Consider the following 23,195-nt stretch of genomic DNA (forward strand, 5'->3'; position numbering starts at 1 on the left):
AGAGACCTGAAAGCTGTTAAATCTGATTCTCGCAAGGCTCCATTTCTGAAGAAGTTGACAGATATCACAAAGAAAGTGACGTTGACACACAGGGGTGGCAATTGTATGTGGCCCTGACATCACTTCCAGGGTAGGGGATGGACTTGATGTGGAGCCTCACAGTGGGACCCACCAGCACACAAGGGAACTGCTGAGAAAAACTTCCAGATCCAGTCTGGTGCCTGGATGTATTTACAAGGTGAAGAATGTGTGGTTTGATAGAGTATACACCAGAAAGAGTATTACCAAAGGTAAATAACTTGTTCTTTAGTACCAATTATATGTTGATAGCCTAATCAAAATACTGTATCAATTTTGATGATATCATATGCATACTTTAATTAACTAGTGTGCTGTAGTTGTAAATGTAATTTCTTTTTAAAAAATGTTAAACATTTTCTTGTATAGAAGGATTTAAATTTCTAGGTTTCATATTGGCATTTTTACCCAGGGCTTTTATGTGTCTCATACTAAATATAATTACAGATGTGTAGCTTAAATTTTAGTGGCCATTCTTATACTGTACATGTAATTGCTATTGAACTAATTGTGTCCTTAAGAAAGATGGATGTGTGCGACTGCTTTTAATCATCACCCTTTTTTACCTCTGTACCACTTTAGCTTACAGGGTTATTTGCAACATACATCTTCAATTTCTTCACTTTTTTCTAATGCAGGAACTGGAGAAGTTGGATCATTCAATAGAAATGGATTAAAATATCGGTGCCATAGTGATGCACTTTGTATTCTCTCCTCTGGGTTTATTGGGCCGTTAATCTGTTAGGTTAAACATGATTCATTTGCTTGCTCTGGAACTTCTTGGTTTCACATTTATAGCCTCAACCAGAGCTTATCCTAACATTCTGTCTATTGGTAATAAAACCTTTCAATGTCTCTGTAAATACAAACTGATTTATTGATTTTTATACTCTTGATCCTAATACTGACATAGAGCCTTTACATACTAAATGCATTTATATGCAGCAAATTGATGGACTCTCAAGATAGGTTACCTCCTTTTGCACCTGTTTCCTCTGAACTTTTTGCCTCTGATTACTACTTTCTGTTAGCATCCAGTTGGTTCCTAACATTACTTTGTTGTCCTGTCCATGTTGTGCTATCTCTACATGCATTTGATCCGTGCTGCTTATTCTAGTGCGTAAACAAGAAGGAACCAGAAGGATGCCTTTTTTCTCTTTCTCTCCATATCAATTCACATGGTATTGGCTGGGGAGGGAACTGACTTACAACACTCACTTCTTCTGTAATTTTCTATCAACGACACACAAGTCTCAACTTTAGCTGTCTCATAGACTTTATAATTCTAGGATTCCCACCTCTGATGGCATCCTTAAAGGGGCAGTGGAACCATTAAGAATGCTGGTGAGGAGGTCCACAGCAGAATGCAAGTAGCAAATCTGTTTTTTGTGATCTAGATTATTTATGCAAATAGTAATCCAATTAAATCCACCCATAACGAGCAACATCATTTATTTTCATATCTTAGTACAGTGCAATGAATATGTCTAGGCCTTCATGTTGGAAGTCAATAGCTACCATTTTCAGTTTCTTTCATTTGGGCTGAAATTTTTCTTACAGGTATTCATGAAATGACAGTTCTTCCCATCAATTGCTACACACAAAGCAATGCCAGTTTTACTACCTGTATGACTGGCGTATCAGAGCAGTTAAAACAAAGTAATATAAGCCATTCAATTCACTGTTATTCTGCTACACCAGTTATTCTTCTCAATCAAATGTGAAAAAACTCTTCAGACCTCTTGAACATTTTTCTGTGCATTTCGACATAGATAAAAATCACAAAATATAACTGTGACTTTGAAGGGGAAAACATCATTCAGAATGAAATACCTGCAAGACAAAGCAAAGTAGAGCTTGGCATAAACTGTGTAGGCGTAAAAGAGGGAAGGTATTCGACCTGGCTTAATGCTTTGATGCCATAAAGCCAACAGATGAGAACTATAACACCTTATATACTAAGATCTTGGAGACATTGGATAAGGAAATATCTATCAAAAAGAGTACAACTTTTCAAAGGTCTTCAGCATCTTGGTATACAGAAGTACATAAAGTAACTAAACAAGTATGTAAAAGTTAGAAAGGAAATGGTGCAAACCCTACTAAGAGGAGGACAAATACATTTTAAAGGTCACCATAAATTAATACTGTAACGAAGTACACAAGGCAAAAGAGAATTAGTATGCTAACACCATCATAGAGGTGGCAAACTGTTCAAAAAAGATATTTGACATCATGCAGGAACTGACGAGCCCAGGACATACTAGAGAAATGGTTAAGCCCTTGTGAAGCACTCTGTGATGCCTTGTTCTTTAAGAGCAAGAAAGAACGATTTTAGTGGAATTTGAAAATACCATTCCAACGATAGATCAGCCACCACTGGGTGTCCTTAGAGTGGCTTTCAACATGTACCCCAATAAGCTAGAGACCTTCGATCTAATGGCAGAAGAAAGCTTTAGATATATAGCAGGGTCAAGTTCCTTAGGCCTGAAAAAAAACAATAGTAACTCCTCTACTAGAACAAAAATCTGTGCTAAGTAACAGTAGACCGATATCTCAATGACCTTTTCCTGTGAAAATTCTGGAATGATGCATACATAAGAGATTGACTAGGCACCTGGAAGATCAGTCTGCTAAAAGAGCAGTTTGACTTCAGTTTCACTTCAGGCCAGCCCATGGCACTGAATTGGCATTGATAATGGCTATGGATGAGTAGCAGAGGACAGTGGGCAGAGGTCAAATGATGATTCTGGTACTACTTGACCTATCAGCCACATTTGAGACAGTTAATCATAAGGTATTACTATCTGACTAGTAAAGATTGGAGTAGACGGAACAGTGCTGAAATGGAGTGGATCATATTTGACAGACATAAATCAAGCTGTCCCACTCCATCCATATTGTTCAGATTTCAAAATAGTAAGAGTACGGAGTTCCCCAAGGTTCGGCATTTAATCCTTTTTAATTTGTATATATGTCCATTAACGCCTTTAAGATCTCATGATATTAGTTGTGTTAATTATGTAGATGATATGCAATTGATTTCATCCCTAAGAAAACAACAAAGCAGATTCATTGGAATCATTCCATAATTGCCTGAGGGACATTGTGAAATGGTTAAGCAATACCTCTTTGAAGTTTAATAGAGATAAAACCGAAATTCTTTGCTACTTGGCCAAAAAATGCTTAATGGAGCTCCCAACTAAGTTCTGGCCATTGACAAATGATGGAGACTTAAAAGCTTCACAGATGGTTTGGAAACTTGGGGTAATTTGCGATAACAAGTTATCCAGGGAGAACCATGTTAGTAAGACGGTAGCTACTTGCTTTGCACTACTTTTTAACTTGAGAAAACTTTTACCTGTTCTATCCACACAGGCAAGGACACTAATATTGCAAAGTGCCATCTTAAACAAGCTTGACTACTGCAGTGCCCTGTTGTTAGGAGGACCAGACTACTTAATAAAAAGATTGTATAGAGTACATAGCAGCAGCCACAAAACTAGCACTGACTATGACAAGAGTGGCATCCTCCTCCACAGCTATCAAAGAGCTTCATTGACTCCCAATAAATGAAAGGATAGGATTTAAATCACTTTGCATAGCTTTCAAAGCAATCCAGGGAAATGGGCCCAAAACTGCTGCCAAAGAAATTCAAATGATATGCACCTTCAAGAAACTTTTGGTCGTCCACTGCAAATTTTCTTTGTATTACTAAGTTTCAGAAAATAAGACAGGGATGGTGCGTGTTCTCAGTTAAGGCTGCACAGCTCTGAAACAAACTACCAGCATCATTGGGAAATACTAAGGACCTCCTGAAAATTAGGAAAGCACTTAATACCTGGCTATACTTACGTAATTAATGGTAAAGATCCACGAAATGAATAGCTTAGCTCCAGGATACCTTTGAGGCGATAGTTGTGTTCTATAAAAAAAATAATAATAATATTAATAATAATCATGTTGTGTTTCCTGCAGGGTGAGGGTGAAATCTGGAAAGATGTACATGGTGTTACTCTCATGTGTCAGCCTGCTCTTTACTTACCAAACAAAGCCCCATGTCACAATCTCTGAAAATTGAATAGTCTGCCAGGGATGGGGCACAGGAGACTCCGGCAGGGGCCTGGGGCCCTGTGAAGGATGTGCCAATGCAATGCAAATAGCACAGGAAAGTTGTCTGATCTAAAAAGAGAGCCTCCATGTAGTCCGACATATTGCCAATTTGTGCATTGAGGTATGTCTACCAGGTACAGATTATCCTGCCCAGATTTTGCCTCAAGGTCCTCGTTCCTGGCTTGAATGACATTTAGTACTTTGGCCATATCAAGCAATTTTTCACTGTTATTGACAGTATCATCTTTGAGGGTGGATATACTCCTTTCAACAGTTATTCTCTTTTTTGCTTCTTAAGCTTGGCGATTATTTTATCCACCCTGGCTGTGAGTGTGTCAAGTTTGCCATCAATGAAAGGCTTTGCTGCGTGTGAAGTGTTTTGATGTCTCTGTCATCTGGCTCCAGGAGTTGAGCGCAGGGTCCCCAATCTCTCTGGGAATGAGGGCCCCTGGCTCACTTCATTTCTAATTGAGGATTGGCCTGCATATAATCACCCTTGCCCATGGTAGCTGAGTTCTGCAGGTGCAGCCTGTGTATTAGAGCCATCTACACACTTGTCTCTAGGGGGGAGCTTAGAATTGTGCTCTCATCAGTTTATTCGCTGTTCACAAGAAGGCGACTGAGTCAGTATTGACTGGGCCATGTTGGTGTCTCAGGGATGCATGAGCAGGCAGGATCCCCCCAGCTAGGTAAAAGCCATAGCCTTTTTGTTCAGGTCACCACATCTCCTCTGATGATCTGGCTTTTGGTGTCAACAAGCAGTTATTTATTTCAGGATGAGGCCTGCAAGCCACTGCTGGCCTCTGATCTCGCGGGGCACCCAGCCCATCAGCCAGCCAAAAGGGTCCTGGGCCCCTGAAGCTATTGAGGCTCTGTGGTATCCAGAAAGGTCTCCCAGATGTGGGCGTTCTGGAAGCCAGGGTCCCTGGTTTTTATAGGGGGGGGTGTCTCAATACGTCACCAATCGCCCTTCTGTCACGCATCAGTGGCACGCTTATGACAAAGTGTGGTGTGGTCTGGCTGTCCAGCCAGAGTCATTGTCACAAGTCCCCACAAGGTGCCACAGGCAACCAAGGAGGTTCTCCCCAGCTGATAGGGCAGCAGAATTCTCATCTAAGGATGCTCTCAAATAATCTTTTTAGCCTCTCTGCCCTGGCATAGTCTGTATTAACTCTTCAAGTACCCATGGGAGCTAGCCGATGTCCACAGCCTGTCTGTCTACATGGCACGGTCTGCAGTTGAGGCCCCGTACTCCCTGACGTTACCAAGATGCTAGGGAGCTCAAACAGGCCATACTGCAGTGAACGTGCCCTACTCCAGGCAGAGCACCTAGATGTTGTTCAGCTTTCTCCAGTTGGCAGCAGTCTATCACAGGAAAGACTTGGTTGCGCACTGCTAGTCCTCAGGCTTGTCTGGTCACTCATTGATTTTCTATTTAAAGTTGAGGAATCATTGATGTTGATGGATGTAGTTCTGTGCACCAAGAACCACATAAAAGTGCAACCATCTTGGGACAAGGCACTCTAGTGCCCCCATCTTCATTCTTAGTGTTTCTGCCTCAATCTGGTACATATTATTTTTCACCTGATTTAGCTGTGTATGGCCCGTTGCAAGACCAGACCTTTCTTAAGGATGAAAGGACAGGGTGTTTCGTCTCAACTTACAAACACTATATGTAACAGTTTTGTTCCTGTACATCTTAAGTCACAACATTTACATCTCGAAGCGACTGTTGCCTAGTGCTCACGCTTAAAGAACATGTGCATCTTGTATTATCAATTGAATTAAACGCACATACAAATGAAGTGAAAGCAGTAGCTCAGTATCTCTTGCATTCTGCAAAATCTTTTCTGAAATATGGCTCACTGCAGATCCAGCTATCAGCCACATTACTATGTGGAAATATCCTTTACAGTATTCGGTCAACTCTCTTCCAGTAGTTCATGATTTTCTGAAATGGCCTAGGAGAGAATTTTCTCTTATTTATAACTCAGTTCTCTTATTCGAGTTACACATAGTTCTGCGCCCAATTCTGAGTAGAGGTAACTGTTATGCAAAATGTTTCACATTGACTTAATTTTGCACCAGTGGTGAATTTAATTGTGTATTTAACTGTCAGACACATAAAAATGTACCACAATGTCAAATGGATTTTGCTGGGAGAACCTACATTTATTCTCTGAGGATCTTCATTGATAATCAAAACCACTGTATAGCTCCACCCACGTGTGGTGATTCTGGAGCGCCGCAAAAAAAATAATATACTTAACTCTAAATACTCACCTTACTTCAAGAAGGCCAAGTTTTAGCACACAACTTTTTAAAAGTGTTTTGCAACCTATACACTTGGCTGTATTGGCTAGTTATTTTAATTTACTTTTAAAAATGTCAAAATAGTAATAAAACTCAAGAACAATCACCAGAAGATGTGTATTATTTTCTTATTAACCTTTTTTTTTTTTAAATCTGTTTATTAAACTTAAAGTCAAACAAGGTCTGGACATAGCAGTACATTACATATATTTAGGTGAAAAATCACCTATCTTCTAACGTTTGTACATTACACAGCATAGATACATTTCAGTGTACTGGCTTTCCATGAACATTCTATAACCAATAACATTAGACATGATAAATAATATTCTTAGGTATGTCTTTTGGCGTCCATTATGATAGTGGGAGCATGAAGTTATACAGGTTCCGAGGGCTACTTTTCTATGTGTGCTCTTTGGTATAGGGGGATAGTTGTGTCATGGGTCTGTTGTTGGGTAAATGTGGTGCGGGCTAGGCCTAGTGATGCAGTAATTTGGATCTATTCTTGGCAGATTCAGTTATTGTGTGTAGGTCTAGGGATAGCGTATTTTAAGTTTATTAAAGGGTATAGTTCATGGGGGGTATTTGTCATCTCTAGATTCAATTCTAACTACAAAGAGATCCCAATTTTCAATCCCCCCTTGTGTCTGACCTCTATGCTGTGATTGCCTCATAGTTTGAGCTTCCGCCAATGTGTAGTCGTGCAGGTCACGTAGCCAGATGGAGTGGGGAGGGGCATTTGGGGCCTTCCAATGTGTGGCGATCAGGCGTTTGTATGTCACGAATGCTAAATCTACAAACTTGTGGATATGCTTATCTTTTTTTTTCCGGTATCGTATATTAAGTAGACAGGATTCTGGAGTCTGGGTAAGCGGTTGGCCTGATAGGTCTATGGTTGTGTTGACGATTTGGTTCCATCCAGTGTTGATCGTGCGACATTCCCAGACCATATGGTAGAAGGTCGCCGCGGGGGCAGCGCATCTTGGACATATGGAGTTAGCACCTGGATATATTTTATGAATATGAGCTGGGGAGAGATAAGCCTGATGCAAATAATTAAATTGCGTGTATCTTAGTCTAAAGTTGCGTGATACGGACTTAATCGAATTGAGGGCTGTGTCCCAGGATTTTTGTGCTATTGGTGTAGGAAGAGCGGAATCCCAGCGAAGTTTGACCTGGGTTAGAGCTTTACAGCTTCTTGACAGGAGTATTTTGTATAATTTAGTAACAGTGTGTTTTGCCTCTCCCATAGAAAGTATTGCAGAAAATAGGAGGGATTCGTTTGGTTCGTTTTGACCACGGCCCCATGTGTTGCGTAGGAGATTATTAATGGCATTGAATGTCAGAAAGGCTCGTGGCTGTATTGCCCCCACAGCCGTCAGATCTGCGAACGTGATTGCTCTGGAATCATTATATAGGTCTCCTGTATAGAGGGTATTAACCGTTCGTAAGTCATGATGAGTGGATAAGGCGTGGAAGCCCGGGAGCTGTGGTACTGGGATTAAGGGAGAATAGGGGAGTGGAGGCATTTTGCCTTGTACATATCTCTTCCAGCAATGCCTGGCCGAGCTAAGCAGGGGAGTATTATGTCGTAAATGAGGGAGACCTGTTAATAACCATGCCAATATCTGTGTAGGGGTTATGTAATCCATTATTGCTGTAACCTCTGTGTTGGACGGCTCATTGAGCCATTTGGTGACCCATTGAAGTTGGGCTGCTGCATAATATAGCTCAAGGTTCGGCATACCTAAGCCACCTTCCTCTTGTGGGTATTGCGTGATGTTTAGAGCTACTCTGCGTATTTCTCTGCCCCAGAGTAAGTCAGTTAGTAGTGAATGTGCTTTATGGAAAAACGAGCGCGGTAAGGTCAACGGGAGTGCCGAGAAATAATATAAGAATCTCTGTAATATTAGCACCTTGACTATTGCTATCCGGCCCATGGGCGAAAGGGGCAAGGAACTCCAAAATGCCAAGGAGCCTCGGGTGGAGCGGAGAAGCCTATCTAGGTTACCTTCTCTTAGATCTGCCATAGAGTGATACACTTGGACACCCAGGTATTTGAAGGTTTGGTACGACCATGGTAATTGATGTATGGGGGTTGATGTTTGTTGTTCAGGGGGCAAACAAGTGAGGGGAAAGATACAGGATTTAGACCAGTTCACACGTAGGCCAGACACCAGAGCGAAGCTATCCAGTATATGCATTATCTTGGGCAGGGAGTCAGAGTGGTTGCGTAAATATATCAGGGCATCATCTGCATACAAAGAGATTATATGATATGCTTCAAACTCCCTTATTCCCCATTTATGTGCGTACCTCCTGATCTTAATTGCAAGTGGTTCCATAGCTATTGCGAATAGCAATGGTGATAGTGGACAGCCTTGTCTGGTTCCTCTGCTCACAGGAAAGGTTTCCGACACTACTTGGTCGGTTTTAACTCGGGCTGTTGGTTTGGAGTATAGTGTTGTGATCCAATTAATGAAGCCGCTCCTGAATCCAAACATCTTGAGGGGGTTAAATAGATATTCCCAGCCTAGCGTATCAAACGCCTTCTCGATGTCTAGTGACACAGTCACACTTTCTGGGTCAGTGGTGTTGTGCATGATACGAATTAGGCGCCTTATATTAATAAAAGTGTTTCTGCCCGGGATAAATCCCGACTGGTCTGGGTGTATCAAGTCAGGTAGATGGGGGAGTAATCTATTTGCTAGTATTTTTCCAAGAAGTTTGCAATCGGTGTTCAACAAAGAGAGTGGTCTGTATGATCTGACGTCCAGAGGGTCCCGCCCCGGTTTAGGTAGTACCACTATTAGTGCTTCCCTCATGGAGTCTGGTAATTGTTTTCTGTTGCACGCTTCATTAAACACCTCTAACAGAGGTTGCAACAGGTGAGTACTTTGCGAGTTGTAATATTCTGGCGGTAAACCATCTGTGCTAGGGGTCTTGCCTCGTGCCATCTGAGAGAGGGCCAAGCGAAGCTCTTCAATAGTAATGGGGCCGTCTAGGATATCTGCGTTGTTGACGATGCTCGAGTTTTGGGGAATCAGAGTTAGGAATTCGGCAAGTTGCTGTTCTGTGGGAGGTGTAGAAGATTGGTATAACGTGTGATGATATGTGTAAAAGGCCTTGTTGATGTCAGTTTGGGTGTTGACCACTCTTCCTGTTTGTAGTTTGATAGCTCGTATCGGTGATGATTGCGGTGATTGGCGCACCAGCCACGCCAATAATTTGCCCGATCTGTCCCCCTCAGCATGTTGTCTCATTTTAAAATGCCTATAATTGTGTTTACCAAGGCTGTCGTCCGTTTCTCTATATTTTGCTTTCAGTGATATAAGTGTTTCTGGTGGTGTATTGTTTGTTGAGACTTCAATCTCCGCTCTATGTATTTTGGCTTCCAATTTTAATAATTCTGAAGACAGCATTTTCTTAATGCCCACCGATGCTGCCAGGCAGTGCCCTCTAACTACTACTTTATGGGCATCCCATTCAATAGCTCGGGTTGATGTTGTATTTTTGTTTAAAGAAAAATAGGTTGTTAGGCATGTGGTCAATTCTGTGTTAAAGGGGGGGTCCGTCAAGGCGTCTGGCTGTAGGCGCCATGTTGGAATGCGGTCATGAATATAGCCCCACATCAACATGGAGTAGTGTGGATTATGGTCTGATATGGTGCGGGCTAGGTAGCCAGATGTAGTTACCTTTGGGATTATGTTAGATGTAGCGAAGAACATGTCTAGTCTAGTATAGAGTTTGTGTACTGGTGAATAAAACGAGTACTCGCGTACTGTGGGGTGGGAAGTTCTCCATATTTCAGTAAGCATGTTATTAGCAGCCCATTCTATCAGATTCAGCGATGCTCGTTTAGCCAGGGCGCGATCTAGTGGGGGGGATAGATCGGTCTTTTAGAATATCCAGAACGCAGTTAAAGTCTCCCCCCCATATGGCATCTATTGCGGGGTCGCTGAGCATGCTACTGCCTATTGTCCCTAGAAAGTCGCGTTGATTTGTATTAGGAGCATATAAGGTTATCAAGGCTAATGGGACGCCATCTAAAGTACCTTCTAGAACTACATATCGCCCGTTTGGGTCGCATTGTTTGTGGGACACAGTATATGGAACCCCGGGGGCTATCCAGATTACAGTTCCTCTGGCATATGACGAAAAGGTGGTCCCATATAATTGTCCTTTCCACTTTGTTTTGGTTAATGCCAGCAGGGAATTATCTAAGTGGGTCTCTTGTAGCATGGCTATGTGTATCTGGTGCCTCCTAAGATATGTGTAAATCCGTTGTCTTTTGCTTGCGGAAGCCATGCCCTTTACATTCCATGTTAAGGTTTTATATTGTGTAGTATAGTGTTTATTTTGTGATGCCATAGGGTTTGAATAAGATATTCTGAGGGGATATCGCTCGGGGTTATGTAAGCCCGAATTTTCTTTGTTATTTGGTATCTATACCCAACAGCTAGCCTACTAGCTATTGAAGTGTGTGCCCTGTTTTTAAGGTTTACATTATGGTGTGACGCTCTATAATTAGTACATGTCAATATACATAATAACAAAACTTTCCATTCAACTACAGCTACAAGATCCGCTATGTTTAACGACAGTAGCAGGTGAGATAAAAACAAGGGGATAATAAAACTTGTCTGCTTGGGATAACAGTCCATATAGTGCGGAGGGTGTTCCATGGTTACGGGTAGTGGAGTGATTTTAGAACCGGACTATTTTGCACATATTGGTATCATTGCCAGGACCGAGCGGCGGTGGGCCGGGCACACGGGCCAGGGGAGGTATTTATGTAATTGCAAACAACGACAATGACTAAATAGTAACAGCAGAAAAAATGATATCCTGTATATTGGAGCAAGTATTTAACAGATGTCGTCTGCTGTTCTTGGAGTGAGGTTTGGGCCCCGCTCATCTTCCGTTGAGTCGGAGTTTAACTCTAGTTCAGGTTCAGCTTCTGATTGCTCAGAGAGAGATGTCGGTGATACATTGGCAAAACGCTGCGCAGACTGTAGTAGTAGCGATCTTTCTACTTGTGATTGTTCAGGGGAAGGTTTGTTGCCTAGTTTACTGCGAGGTTTACGTTTATTTCTCGGGGGTAGGCTTTTGTCATTAGGGGGTGGAGGATCAGCTAGTCCTTTTGCGTGAAGCCATGTCCATGCATCCTCAGGAGTAGTGAAAAAATAGGGTACGAGTGACGTCTTTACTCGGAGTTTAGCGGGGAACAGCAAGGAGTATTTAATATTGTGTTCTCTGAGACGCTCTTTGACCCGGTAGAATGAGTTTCGTTTTTTTTGTACTTCCACTGTGAAGTCCGGGTAGGTGGTTATTTGCGTGTTCTCAAAGTGTATTGGGTTTAATTTTCTGAATAATTGTAGTATAAGGTCTCTGTCGCGGTAATTCAATAGTTTTGCTATGAGGGGACGTGGATAGGCACCCGGTGGAGGGGCTCTGCCCGGAATCCTGTGGGCGCGTTCTATTGAAAAGAACTTTGGAACGTTATTTTTCAACACCGTTTCGGTCAGCCATTTTTCGTTCTGGAAATCCCACAAACCGGATGTTATTTCGTCGCGACCTGTCTTCGGCTTCTTCAGCTCGTCGCTTAAGTGTCTCAACTTCTGCTGTTATGGCGCTTAATTGGGATTTAACTTCTAACATAGATGGTGTAAGATGTGACGCATCTTTTTCAAGTTCAGCTACCTTTTCTGCTAGCGCCTGCTGATCCGTACGTAGCAGGTTAACATCTTCTGTGATTGAGCCAATTTTCGCTTCCAGAGTTGTTTTAGTTTCCATTATGGCTTGCAGCACTTTTTCGAATTGTGTTGAGTGCGTTTGCAATGTTTCTTCCATTTTCTGAAGGGTTTGGTATGCGTCTGTGGCTCCGGATGCTAGAGGCGGGTTAGTTGGGCCCATGGTTTCTGGGGGTGCACGAGGGGTCTTTGGTTTTCCCATCAGATGGCTCACGTTTAAAGTTATTGCCAAACTCCAAATTCAGCGTTGTGTTATTTAGTTTTGTCACGGAGGCTAAGTGCTGTATCGTAGGCGGCGTGTCACTCGCGATGCATAGGAGTTAAACTACGGCCCGGTGTTTGCGAGCGACAGGCGGCCTCCACTTTTCCCCTCACTATGCACTCGCCAGTTCGCACTGCGAAGGGCTGTTCCTATTTCCGCTAATTTCTGCGTCATTGTGGCATCGGCACTTTATCAGCCTATCTACTAGGCGCTATTTTTCTTTGTTTGCCCCTGTTGTGCTGATCAGGCTCGCTCTCTCTCTCAAGTTTCTACAGCCTACTATAGCTAAATCGCGTTGTTTTTGGCCCCTTAGTAGCAATATTACTATGTGTCTAGCGGTTTTTCCAGACGTTTATTCTACCAGCCAGGGGCCCATCTGTCCTCTGAAGAAATACAAGATGTCTATGGGGCGCGCTGTTCATTCCGGCCAGTTTCCCTCACAATCGGACGTTCGCCGGGGCGGGAGTCCTAAAGATTCGCACTTACCGCCTCTAGGGAGCCTTGTAATTCAAGGCCAGCGCGGTTCCCGTCGCCTTAGTTTTTCAAATCAGGAGCACTCGAGTGCTTCTCAGCGCAATCTCGTAGCGGTGGAAGGCGCCGCGTGCGTCCCTCTGGTCTAGCGCGAGTTAGGCTTCTACGGCAGCTCCCTCGGGCCTACGCGCGACGTCACCTCTGTATCATTGGTTCCAAGCCTGGGGAGAGATGGTTTTCATCCCCATAGCGGGTCTGGACGTCTTTTTTGCTGCATCTCGCTTTTACTTCTATTTGGGAGCTCTATAATCTTGTAGCCAGCGCGGCTCCTACCACCACATTTTTCCCGGCCACAAGCGTTCAGAGGCTTCGCAGCACGATCGCGCGGCAAGGGAGGGCGGAGCGAGCGTCCCTCGGATCCAGTGTGAGTTGAGCGACCTGGGCCGCTTCCTCAGGTCTGTGTGTGTTGCCGCTTGTGCCCCGATTACAAAATCCTGTACTTACTGCTTCGCGGGAGCTCCGCGTTGTGCAGTCAGCGCGATTCCGGCTGGCTCAGCTTTTCGATTCAGAAGCACACGGTGCTTCACAGCGCGACCGCGCGACGCGGCAGGGCGCCACGAGTATCCCTCGGGCCCGGCGCGAGTCACTCGTCTTGGGCAGCTCCCTCGGGTCTGCGCCCGACACCGCCGCCACTCCGCCGGCTCCGCAACTAGGAGGGGATGTTTTTTACCTCCTCAGCGGGTCAGATCATCTTTTTGCAGGATTTTGATTATAGGCCGGGTCGGAGCTGTGAGTTATACGTCCGACCCGGTCGCCATCTTGGACACGCCCCCTATTTTCTTATTAACCTTATTATTTTTACAAACCTTTTTTAAAGGAAATGGAGAAAAAGGCATTGTAGACATTCTGGTTGCAGATGTGTGGACATGAAAACTGACACTATACCTTTAGGACTCACTTCCCTCCGGTATCCCATCATGCCAAGCAGGTAGCAGTTACCTCAGTTCTTATTTCCTTGTGAAAGGGACTTGGAGCACGGAGCTGGGCTTTTTTTTTTTTTTTTTTTTTTTCTCAGGGCTTTTCTTTTCTAAAAATCTTTTTCAAATGATTATACATCAGCTTTACTTGATATCTTTTGACTCCTGAAAATGTATTTTTCAGGAAAATAGAATGATATATTTGCCAAATTTCCTTTCTCTGGCAGAAAAAGTCCAAGTCGGATCCTCGTGATATGTGTATACTCTGCTTTCTTGACAGTCAAATTCCTGACAAATTTCAACACGGCAAGACCTTTTCCAGGCGTACACTGAAGGACAGTGATAAGACTTGCCTTTATTGGACACAAGAATGATGAAGACAGCAAGAGGTGCAATCTGAAGGTGGGTCTTCACAGAAAGGAAAAGGTCAGTCCTCTGTGAGGTCTCTGCCACCACCCTCTGAAGACATCATGAGAGGATGTACTAAAAAGAGAAGTCCAAGAAAACAACAACTTCCCGTTCGATGTTGAGAACTACAATGGTGAAGTACAGTGGCAACATGCCTGCAGTCGAGAGCAGGGTTGATGTTGAAGAGGGGACAACATTTGACGTTGAGACATAGAAGGTCGAGGGATACCTTAACGTTGAGGCATAGGAGGCACTCAGTGTCGAGAAGCCATTCAAAGTCGATAAAGCAGATCTGATGACTGGGTCAGAAAGATTAGGACACGAAGGCTACCATCAACGTCAGATTCAGACTGTTCACAAGCATATTCACTGTCATTGCCAGTAACCATTCCGGACTCATCATAGCCTTCTCTGTTGCAACAATTTGCTCCTTAAGCTTCTACTCCATGTTCCTCTCCTCCACTTCTTCCCTAGACTGAGGCAACTTTGGGAGTTCGATTCCCAGTAAAACCACCATTATCACCACAAAGATCTAAGACTACACAAGCAAGGTCTAGATCTTGTTACAGTCAAGAGTGACTTCAAAACATCACTGTCATCAATCTAGGCACTCTTTGTCAAGGTACTCGCCTATATGCATACACGAGCACCGACCAATATCCAGGTCAAGATCCAGGACACATTCATATTATTCAGTATTCATTGATGTATTTCAACACAAGTTTTTCACCTCCTTTGACTGACTCTCCTCAGACAATGGTTCCACATTTTGATGGCATTAATACTTTCGAACAGGTTTTCATACGAGGAGCTACAAAGCGGAACATTTGTTTAACAGTTCTGTCAGCAACAACGTCAGTGATTTTTTTTTAGTCTCTTCACCAACGTTCCTCCTCGAAACCACTCCTGCCACAAGTTCCAGCCCTTTTCGAACTGGCTATGGATCTTTTCCCTTACACCAGCTTCAACAAAAGCAGCTCCATCTTGTCTCTAGAAAAAATACAGCCCCCTGAGCAGGACACATTTTTTCAGCACGCAGATCCTCCTGATTCTGTGGTGATCTTGGCTGCAAAGAAAGTCCACTTGGCTAAACCTTCGTCCACAGTTCCACAGGACAGAAAAAGTAGGAAACTGGACTCTGTGGGGTGCAAAGTATGTGGTACAGCAGCTACACACATGAAATCTGCAAGCGCAGATGCCCTACTGGGCAGATGTGACCGGTCTTTATTGAATTCTCTACAGCTATTTGTGGATGAGCTGCTAAGAGATCACAGGGAGAATTATATAGAAATTATGAATGAAGGCATGATGTTGTCTAACCAAGAAATCGGCGCTGCTGCCAATTTCTTCCCTGTTGGCAGCACATGGCTTCATTTGACAGCTCTCAAGCAGAAATCTCAATAGAGAATTAAAACCACCTTTCTCTGGTACCATTTTATTTGGGGATCACACAGATGACGAGATGGCTCGTATTTTGACTGAAATGGAGACCGCAGACAGTTGGTCTGGAAAAAACGTAATGCAAAACAAAAAGAGCAGAAAAAAGCATTCTTACAGGCCTTGTGAACAACATGATTATTCTTAAAGGACATTACCAACTACAACAAAGCAATTCCAGTAAAATCAAAGGCTTAAACCAAAACAAAGAGGTGGTCACCAAATGGTTCTAGCAGGAAAACATCCAGCAGGTTCCAAGCAATGAGTCTCTGCTTCCCCTTCTTCCTTTGTCCATTAGGGGAGGGGGAAGTATTAACAATCATCTAAAAGAGTGGAGTTCCATCACAGAAGATGTTTGGGTACTGAATATTGTGCAGAATGATTGCTGACTCCGGGCCTGATGGGATTCCTATCAATCTCTTTAAAGACAGTATTGATTTTTGGGCTCTCCTTTCAACAGTTTTCATCAATGGTATTTCAGTGGTTGGCCCACCAAAATATTGGTCACATGCGGTCATAGTACCAATATACAAACAAGCATTTGCAGTGCAATCTGTCTTGCATTTGCTCCAGTTAGAGCTTTTGTCGTTGTAAATTCCTAACAGGACTTTTCTTGCTGCATAATTTGAAAATGAAAAGTAAAACAGTTGACATAAGCGAGCCATGGGCATGAGCGTGAAGGAGAGACACAAAAGGAAAAAGAAGTTTGCTCACAGCCAAACATATCGGTAATCATGCAGTTATCCATGTAACAGGGGCAGGCTGCAAAGCGGTAACAAAACCTCCCCAAGGAAGGACAAACTAAAAGCATTTACTTATGATAAAGAATTTTTTTAAGGCGAGCCCACAAACGAGTAAAATTGATGGGTGTGAGGTGGGTGTGGTTAAAAGCCCACAATACTTACAACAGGTCAAAGCGCTTACACACTAGACCTAAAAAGGGGATAGAGGTAGTCCTAAATACTGTTGGCTTATTTCCTTGATCTATTCAACATCAAAGATCATGGGCAGAATTGGTTTAGATCGTTTAGAGCATTGGTTCCCAGCCTGTGGTCCGGGGACCCCTAGGGGTCCGCGAAGCCTCCTCAGGGGTCCGGGACTGCTTAGAAAATTAAATAATATTAACAGATCAGGCCCCCAGCTTCCAGTAATGACCTAGTGGGGGGTCCCCACATTCTAATAATGATTAAATCGGGGTCTCTGTGTCCCAGTAATGATAAAGTGGGGTCCAAGGAAGTCAAAAGGTTGGGAACCACTGGTTTAGAGATTTGGGCTCAGGATAACAAAATTGTATCTGGCCTACAATTTGGATTCAGGGCAGGATTAAGTGCTGTGAAACAATGCCTAAACCTGGCACTAATCATTAACAAATATACTCTGACCAAACCGAGGCAACTTTATTTAGCCTTCATGGACTTCATGAACTATGCTGGGATGAGAGGCAGTGTGCTCCTTCTCCCCTTGTGTTTAAAAGGCTCCCTTGAGCCAGTGAGTGGACAAGCTCACCTGAGAGGCTCCTGTGTGCTCTGCTACTTATGCTCTCTACTAATGAAAGGCTAAAATGAGAAACACATGCCTAGAGATAGCAGCACTACCTGCACCAACTTTAGTGAAAAACGACAGTAACTTTGAAGTAAGCGTACTTCATTTACTAGAATGCAGTGGGGTGAACTGTGCTGGGATGAGAAGCACTATGCTCCCTCCCCCTTTGTCTTCATGGACTTCAAGTCCACTTTTGATCATGTTAACGTGGCATTATGTTGTAATTGGGAGTTGAGGAAACTATTGTTAACTTTCTCAGAGAGCACATTGATGTCTCTACTTTTGATAGGTTTGGCCCCACGGGGAAAGTACTGGTAGTATCTTACTTTCTCAAGGCGTACAGCAAGGATGTGTACTCGAACCCTTTTTATTCACTCTTTACACCAACAGACTTGAACACCTGGTTAATTTAAACAAGGACGTGCTGCGTGTACATACTCGCTCCATCTCTGTACTCTTTTATGCGGACAACGCGGTTTTGATTGCCTGAATCAAACTTGGCTTACAGAAGCTTCTAGATAGTTATGTGAGCTTCAAGAGGGGATTGGAGTCAACTGTGAACCACTCCAAAATTCATATTATTATCTATGGGCCGATATCCAATAAGCATGATAATGTTTTTATTAATGCCACCAAAGTAGAACCTGTTTCATCATTTTCTTACGTGGACATACTTTTTGATGAACAAAGCACCTGAAACCAATGAGGAAGAGTAACTGGAGCCAAATTTGCTTGCACTGTGGAAGGACTGCTGAAGTTCACTAATAAGCTAGGTTGTCAAACTCCCCAAGGAGCACCTGACCATAACGCTGATTGCCTGTCCGGTGCTACTTACAGTTCTGGAGCATGGGAGACAAAATTCTTTATGTCCATACAGAGTATTGAGAATAGTTGCCTGAAAAGGCTGCTGCAGGTTCCAAGCAGCACAGCCACTTATATAAGCCATGTAGAACTTGGCCTTGACTACGTCACTGATTTTGTCCGAATTTACCGACTTCTTCTGGGGCTAGCAATCTGGGCAAAGCCTGAAGCTTGTTTTAGCTGAAGTGTGATATGGGATTGTATGCATCTTGACAAAGTTACCCATATCCCTTGGTTAATGTATATTAAAACATGAGCACTACTTTGGGTTTTTTCTAACTGCCCAGAGGCCCTTTCTTTGGCTTTCTGACAGATTATTAAAATCACTTCTGGAATTGGACAAGGTGTATCAGAGCTCGCACTAAATTGGTTAAAATCTTTGTACACTGGTATGGCCCTTTGATCTCTGGACCCATTTTGGAACCTTACCTTATATGGATTGGGAACAACTACCAGCCGGTCTGGTTAGCCAGACTGAGACTTAGTACCCTGCATTTCATGGTGGCCTTGCCTCATCCTGTTCGACACCGTACAAGAGCCCCATGTCCATGCGATAACTTGTCAGCACAATCCACTTTGCAATTAATGTTGTTTTGTACATTCTATAGGACTTTTAGGAAAATGATTTTACTTCCATTATTAAAGGATAGCAGCATGAGAGATTATAAAACAGATATGCACTATCTACAATCCCTTCCATCTTTAAGTGTCTGCCTGAGTATTGTGAGCTACATTCAGCATGTTTTTAAGCAGAGCAAATTTGCCCTGCAATGAAATTGTTTCATGCTGAAAGAATTGATCTTGTTTTATGCTGAAATGTAGTACCTTCACATGTTCTGGTATCCTGGTCTTTTGACTAATTTGAACTGTCCCTCTGATGATAATGAGTATCTATGATTGGGACATTCTGGAACTTTTCTTTGTTCTGCGCAAACAACATTTTATGGCATTTTTATTGTTCGCTTTATATTGGAACATTGTCACATTGTGGCATGTTGATACTCATTATTGTTTTATGTACATGGCACTTTGACACCTTTTTAGTTTGTCATATCGAAACATTTTTTTTATATTTTGGTACCTGTGTTTTTAAGATGTGATCTATAACTATTTTATTTTGTTCTATATTTCATGTCTTTTATGGCCATTGGCCAAATAAAGTTTGTGATGATGATTGCTGTCTCGGCTTCATCAGTCTCCACCTTATTTTTCCATCAAAACTATTCGCTCAAAATCTTGAGATGCTGCAAAGAGAAGTAAACATTTTTCTGAAGAAGCTGTCCCTGTTTGTTAAAGATGGTGTGATTTATTTACACTACTTTTTGATGAAAAAGAAAGGTCCAAGAAACCAATTGAGACCCATCTTAGATATGAAAGCTGCAAACAAATGAATACCGAAGGAAACATTCAGCATGCTAGCATTACATCAGATTTACTGTCAAGTGACTGAATATGTTCCATAGATCTTCAAGACGCGTACTTTCATATTTCATCCCAGCCTTGCGTTTTTGAGTTTGCAGCTTGGCTTCTGAATTCGTGCAATAAGGACTCTTGAACCTGCCCTAAGAATATATGGAAATTCTGAAAGAGGCTAACTGTCTATCCACACGAACCTCTTATTCTTTCAAACCGAAGAGATTTTGTATCTGGTGTTTTGATTAGAACATTAATCCAACCATGTTCCAAGAAGAATCATTAATTCCATCATTAATTAATTTAGGCAAATCTGGTTTACAGTTTTCTTCTATTGAAGACTGCTATTATTGCCTACAGAAATTGTTCTTCACAAACCTTCTCCTAATACGCCGTTGTCCTCCCCCTTGGGAGTTGAATGCCGTACTTTTATGTCTTACAGCAGCTCCTTTCGAACCTATCCATAAAACCTCATTATAACATCTTTCTTAGAAAGCTGCTTTTCTTGTTGCCATCACATCAGCATTTAGGATTAGTGAGTTTCAAGCTTTATTCTCTCAGGAACCATACACAATATTTTATATAGCAAAAAGGTAGTTATGAGAACTAATCCCAAATTCTTGCACATTGTAATTTTGCGTTTCCAGGTCAATTAAACCATTACCCTACCAACTTTCTTTTAGAATCTCCAGCAGGAAGATCTCTCCATACTTTAGATGTGAGATGGATCTAAATATTTTATCTGGGCAAAACTAAACATATTCATAAGTCCAAACAATTGTTAGTGAATTATGGCCCTTAACATACAGGTTTAGCCATGTCTTTTCAGGTGGATAGTTTCTTGCAATACATTGTGCTATCAGAAAGCAAACAAAATCCTGACTTGTAAACCAAAGCTCAATGTACCAGAGGTAACGTGGCAACAGCTTCTTTGAATATGAACCTTACTATCGCAGAAATCTGTAAACCAGCCACATATTCCATTTACACCTTTCCAAAGCACTGTTGCCTATACTCGGACGCTAGAACAGACCCTGAAGTAGCTTAAACCTAGCTGCTTCTATGGATCATCTTTTTCTCTTCCATTGCCTGCTTAGGAATGGACTCACAACTCTATTCAGTGTTTATGATTATCAATGGAGATCCCCTGAGAGAGAAGGAATGGTTCTTTACTTGTAATCCTGGTGCTCCCTTTTAGAAATCATAAGCAACCCACCCTCCTCCCTGGTGGAAGCGAACAAGATAATAGATATTTCATAGACGTTTTATTAGTTCTACTCTTTTTCGCTCTGTAAAAAAGAACTGAAGCAACTGCCACCTGCTGGGCATGAATAGTTACTGGTGAGCTGTGAGCCCTTAAAGGTGCAGAGTAAGTTTTCATATCTACATTAATGCAGCTTGTAATGTCTACATTGCTGTATTCCTTTTACACCATTTCTTTTGAAAACAGGTTTTTGAAAGGGAAATAAGAAAAAAAATACACAGCTTTTGGTAATTTTTCGTAGTTTTTATTACTATTTTGACCTTTTTTGAAAAAAGTAAATGTAAGTAATTGGACAATGTAGCCTACTTTAGAGGCTGAAAAATGCTTTGTGCTAAAACTAGGTCTTCCTGAAGTAAGGTGAGGATCCTCGCACATAGGTGATAATATTCAATGCTTATGATTTCAATTGAGATTCCCCTGAGAGAGAACTAGGATTACAGGTAAGAAACTATACTTCCTTTTTACAGGGTTTCAGAGTTTAATTTAATTGGGATTTCTGAATTTACAAGTTTTCTTGAGAAAGCCACATTTTATTTACTGACGTACAAAGGTAAAAAAATGCTATTATTTTAGCAAAAGCAACAGTCTCTAAAGCAGACATATCAATGGCCTAAACTCTGCTACATGTCTGGGTAGCTAATTCAGTTCCGGTTTTTATATGATTCTGAACCTCATAGTGCTGAATTTGTCGTGAAATAAACAGATTATCAGTAACCAGAATGAACATAAAATACTGGTGTAGATACACTGCTCTTGCTTGGAATCAGGAACATTACGGATCTGCACTGCTTTGACTGATTGTCTATGTTCTAGGAGTAATGAACTAGAAACCCATCCAAGTAAACAAGGTATAATTATGATAGAGTGACAAATTTTTGTTGAGGCAGACTGTTTTACTTTTACATATTGTTTTCACACTTGGTTTAAGCTCCTATGAACATTGGACACTTTATTTTCTTCAGATCATTGTCACCTTATGGACAGTGGGATTTACCCTCTTCAGTGATTTTGTGTACCCCTCACCCATGTAAAACTCTGCTATTTTACATTTGCCTCATTCTGATTGAAGAACATTAAAGGAGGGTGGGAATTCCAAAGGTTCCTCATGCTATCAATGAATACTGTAATTGAATATTGTAGTGACTAGATTTGCACATTTTGCATGTAAATTTGTGATGCTTAATCTCTATCTAAAACATTTTAGGTGCGTACTGTAATTCTCCAAGTGCTTGCTTTGTTGCAAGTGATGGGCAGTTCCTGAGGCTGTACCAAGCAGTTATAGATGCCAAAAAGCTTTTGTGTGAACTTTCCAGTCCTGACATTTCTGTAAGTAGAACAAAGATAAAGCATATTTCTCAGTATAGTGCATGGCATACGGTTTTGGCGAATTATGAGAAATTTTAAAGTTATGTTGGTAAATTATCTTTGTAGTTGCCTCAAGTTATGGAAATTGCAGGGGAGAATAATATGTTCGATGGCATCTGTCGCTGTAGATACGCATGTTCTGCAATAGCTCGCCATCTGGTGTTGGGCCGGAGTGTTACAAGTTGTTTTTCTTCGAAGAAGTCTTTCGAGTCACGGGACCGAGTGACTCCTCCTTTTTGTCTCCATTGCGCATGGGCGTCGACTCCATCTTCGATTGTTTTTTTTCCGCCATCGGGTTCGGACGTGTTCCTGTCGCTCCGAGTTTCGGAACGGAAAATTAGCTAATTTCGGAAGATTTTCGTCGGTATTGTTGCGTTCGGGATCGGCGTACTTAGATTCCACACCGCATCGAAGATCGAAGAACTCCGGTGCCCTTCGGGGTAGTTTTTCGATCCTCCGTCGGGGCCTGGTCGGCCCGACCGCGTGCTGAAGAACGCCGATGGAACGGACCCCGTTCCGTTTCTGCCCCAAATGCCACAATAAATACCCCTACACAGACCAACACTTGGTCTGCAACCTGTGCCTGTCACCTGAGCACAGCGAAGACACCTGCGAGGCCTGTCGTGCGTTCCGGTCCCGAAAAACACTCCGAGACCGTCGAGCCAGAAGACTTCAGATGGCGTCCGCTCCGACAGCCCAACGGGAGTTCGAGGAACAAGAAGAGGAAGGTACCTTCTCGATCCAAGACTCAGACTCCGAAGGATTCGACGATACACAAACCGTGAGTAAGACGTCGAAATCCACTCAAAGGAACATTTACAAGGCCCAGGGGACGCCACTGCCACCAGGCCATGGCTCGACCCATAAAATCGGTGACCGACCGTCGGCACCGAAAAAGGCCCAAACAGTGCCGAGATCGTCCGACTCCGGTCGAGACA

The 23,195-nt window shown here is 42.5% G+C and overlaps 1 protein-coding gene across 1 annotated transcript in view; it reads left to right on the plus strand.

The window, feature by feature from the left end:
* The window catches only part of DMXL1 (Dmx like 1), a 1,414,533-nt gene that overhangs the window by 419,346 nt on the left and 971,992 nt on the right, over nucleotides 1–23,195 (plus strand). The window contains exon 13 of the mRNA XM_069226844.1: nucleotides 22,097–22,218. Coding sequence (XP_069082945.1) covers nucleotides 22,097–22,218 — 122 coding nt within the window. The remainder of the gene's footprint in view (nucleotides 1–22,096; nucleotides 22,219–23,195) is intronic.

This window comes from Pleurodeles waltl, chromosome 1_1, assembly GCF_031143425.1.
Source record: "Pleurodeles waltl isolate 20211129_DDA chromosome 1_1, aPleWal1.hap1.20221129, whole genome shotgun sequence".
Lineage (NCBI taxonomy): Eukaryota > Metazoa > Chordata > Amphibia > Caudata > Salamandridae > Pleurodeles > Pleurodeles waltl.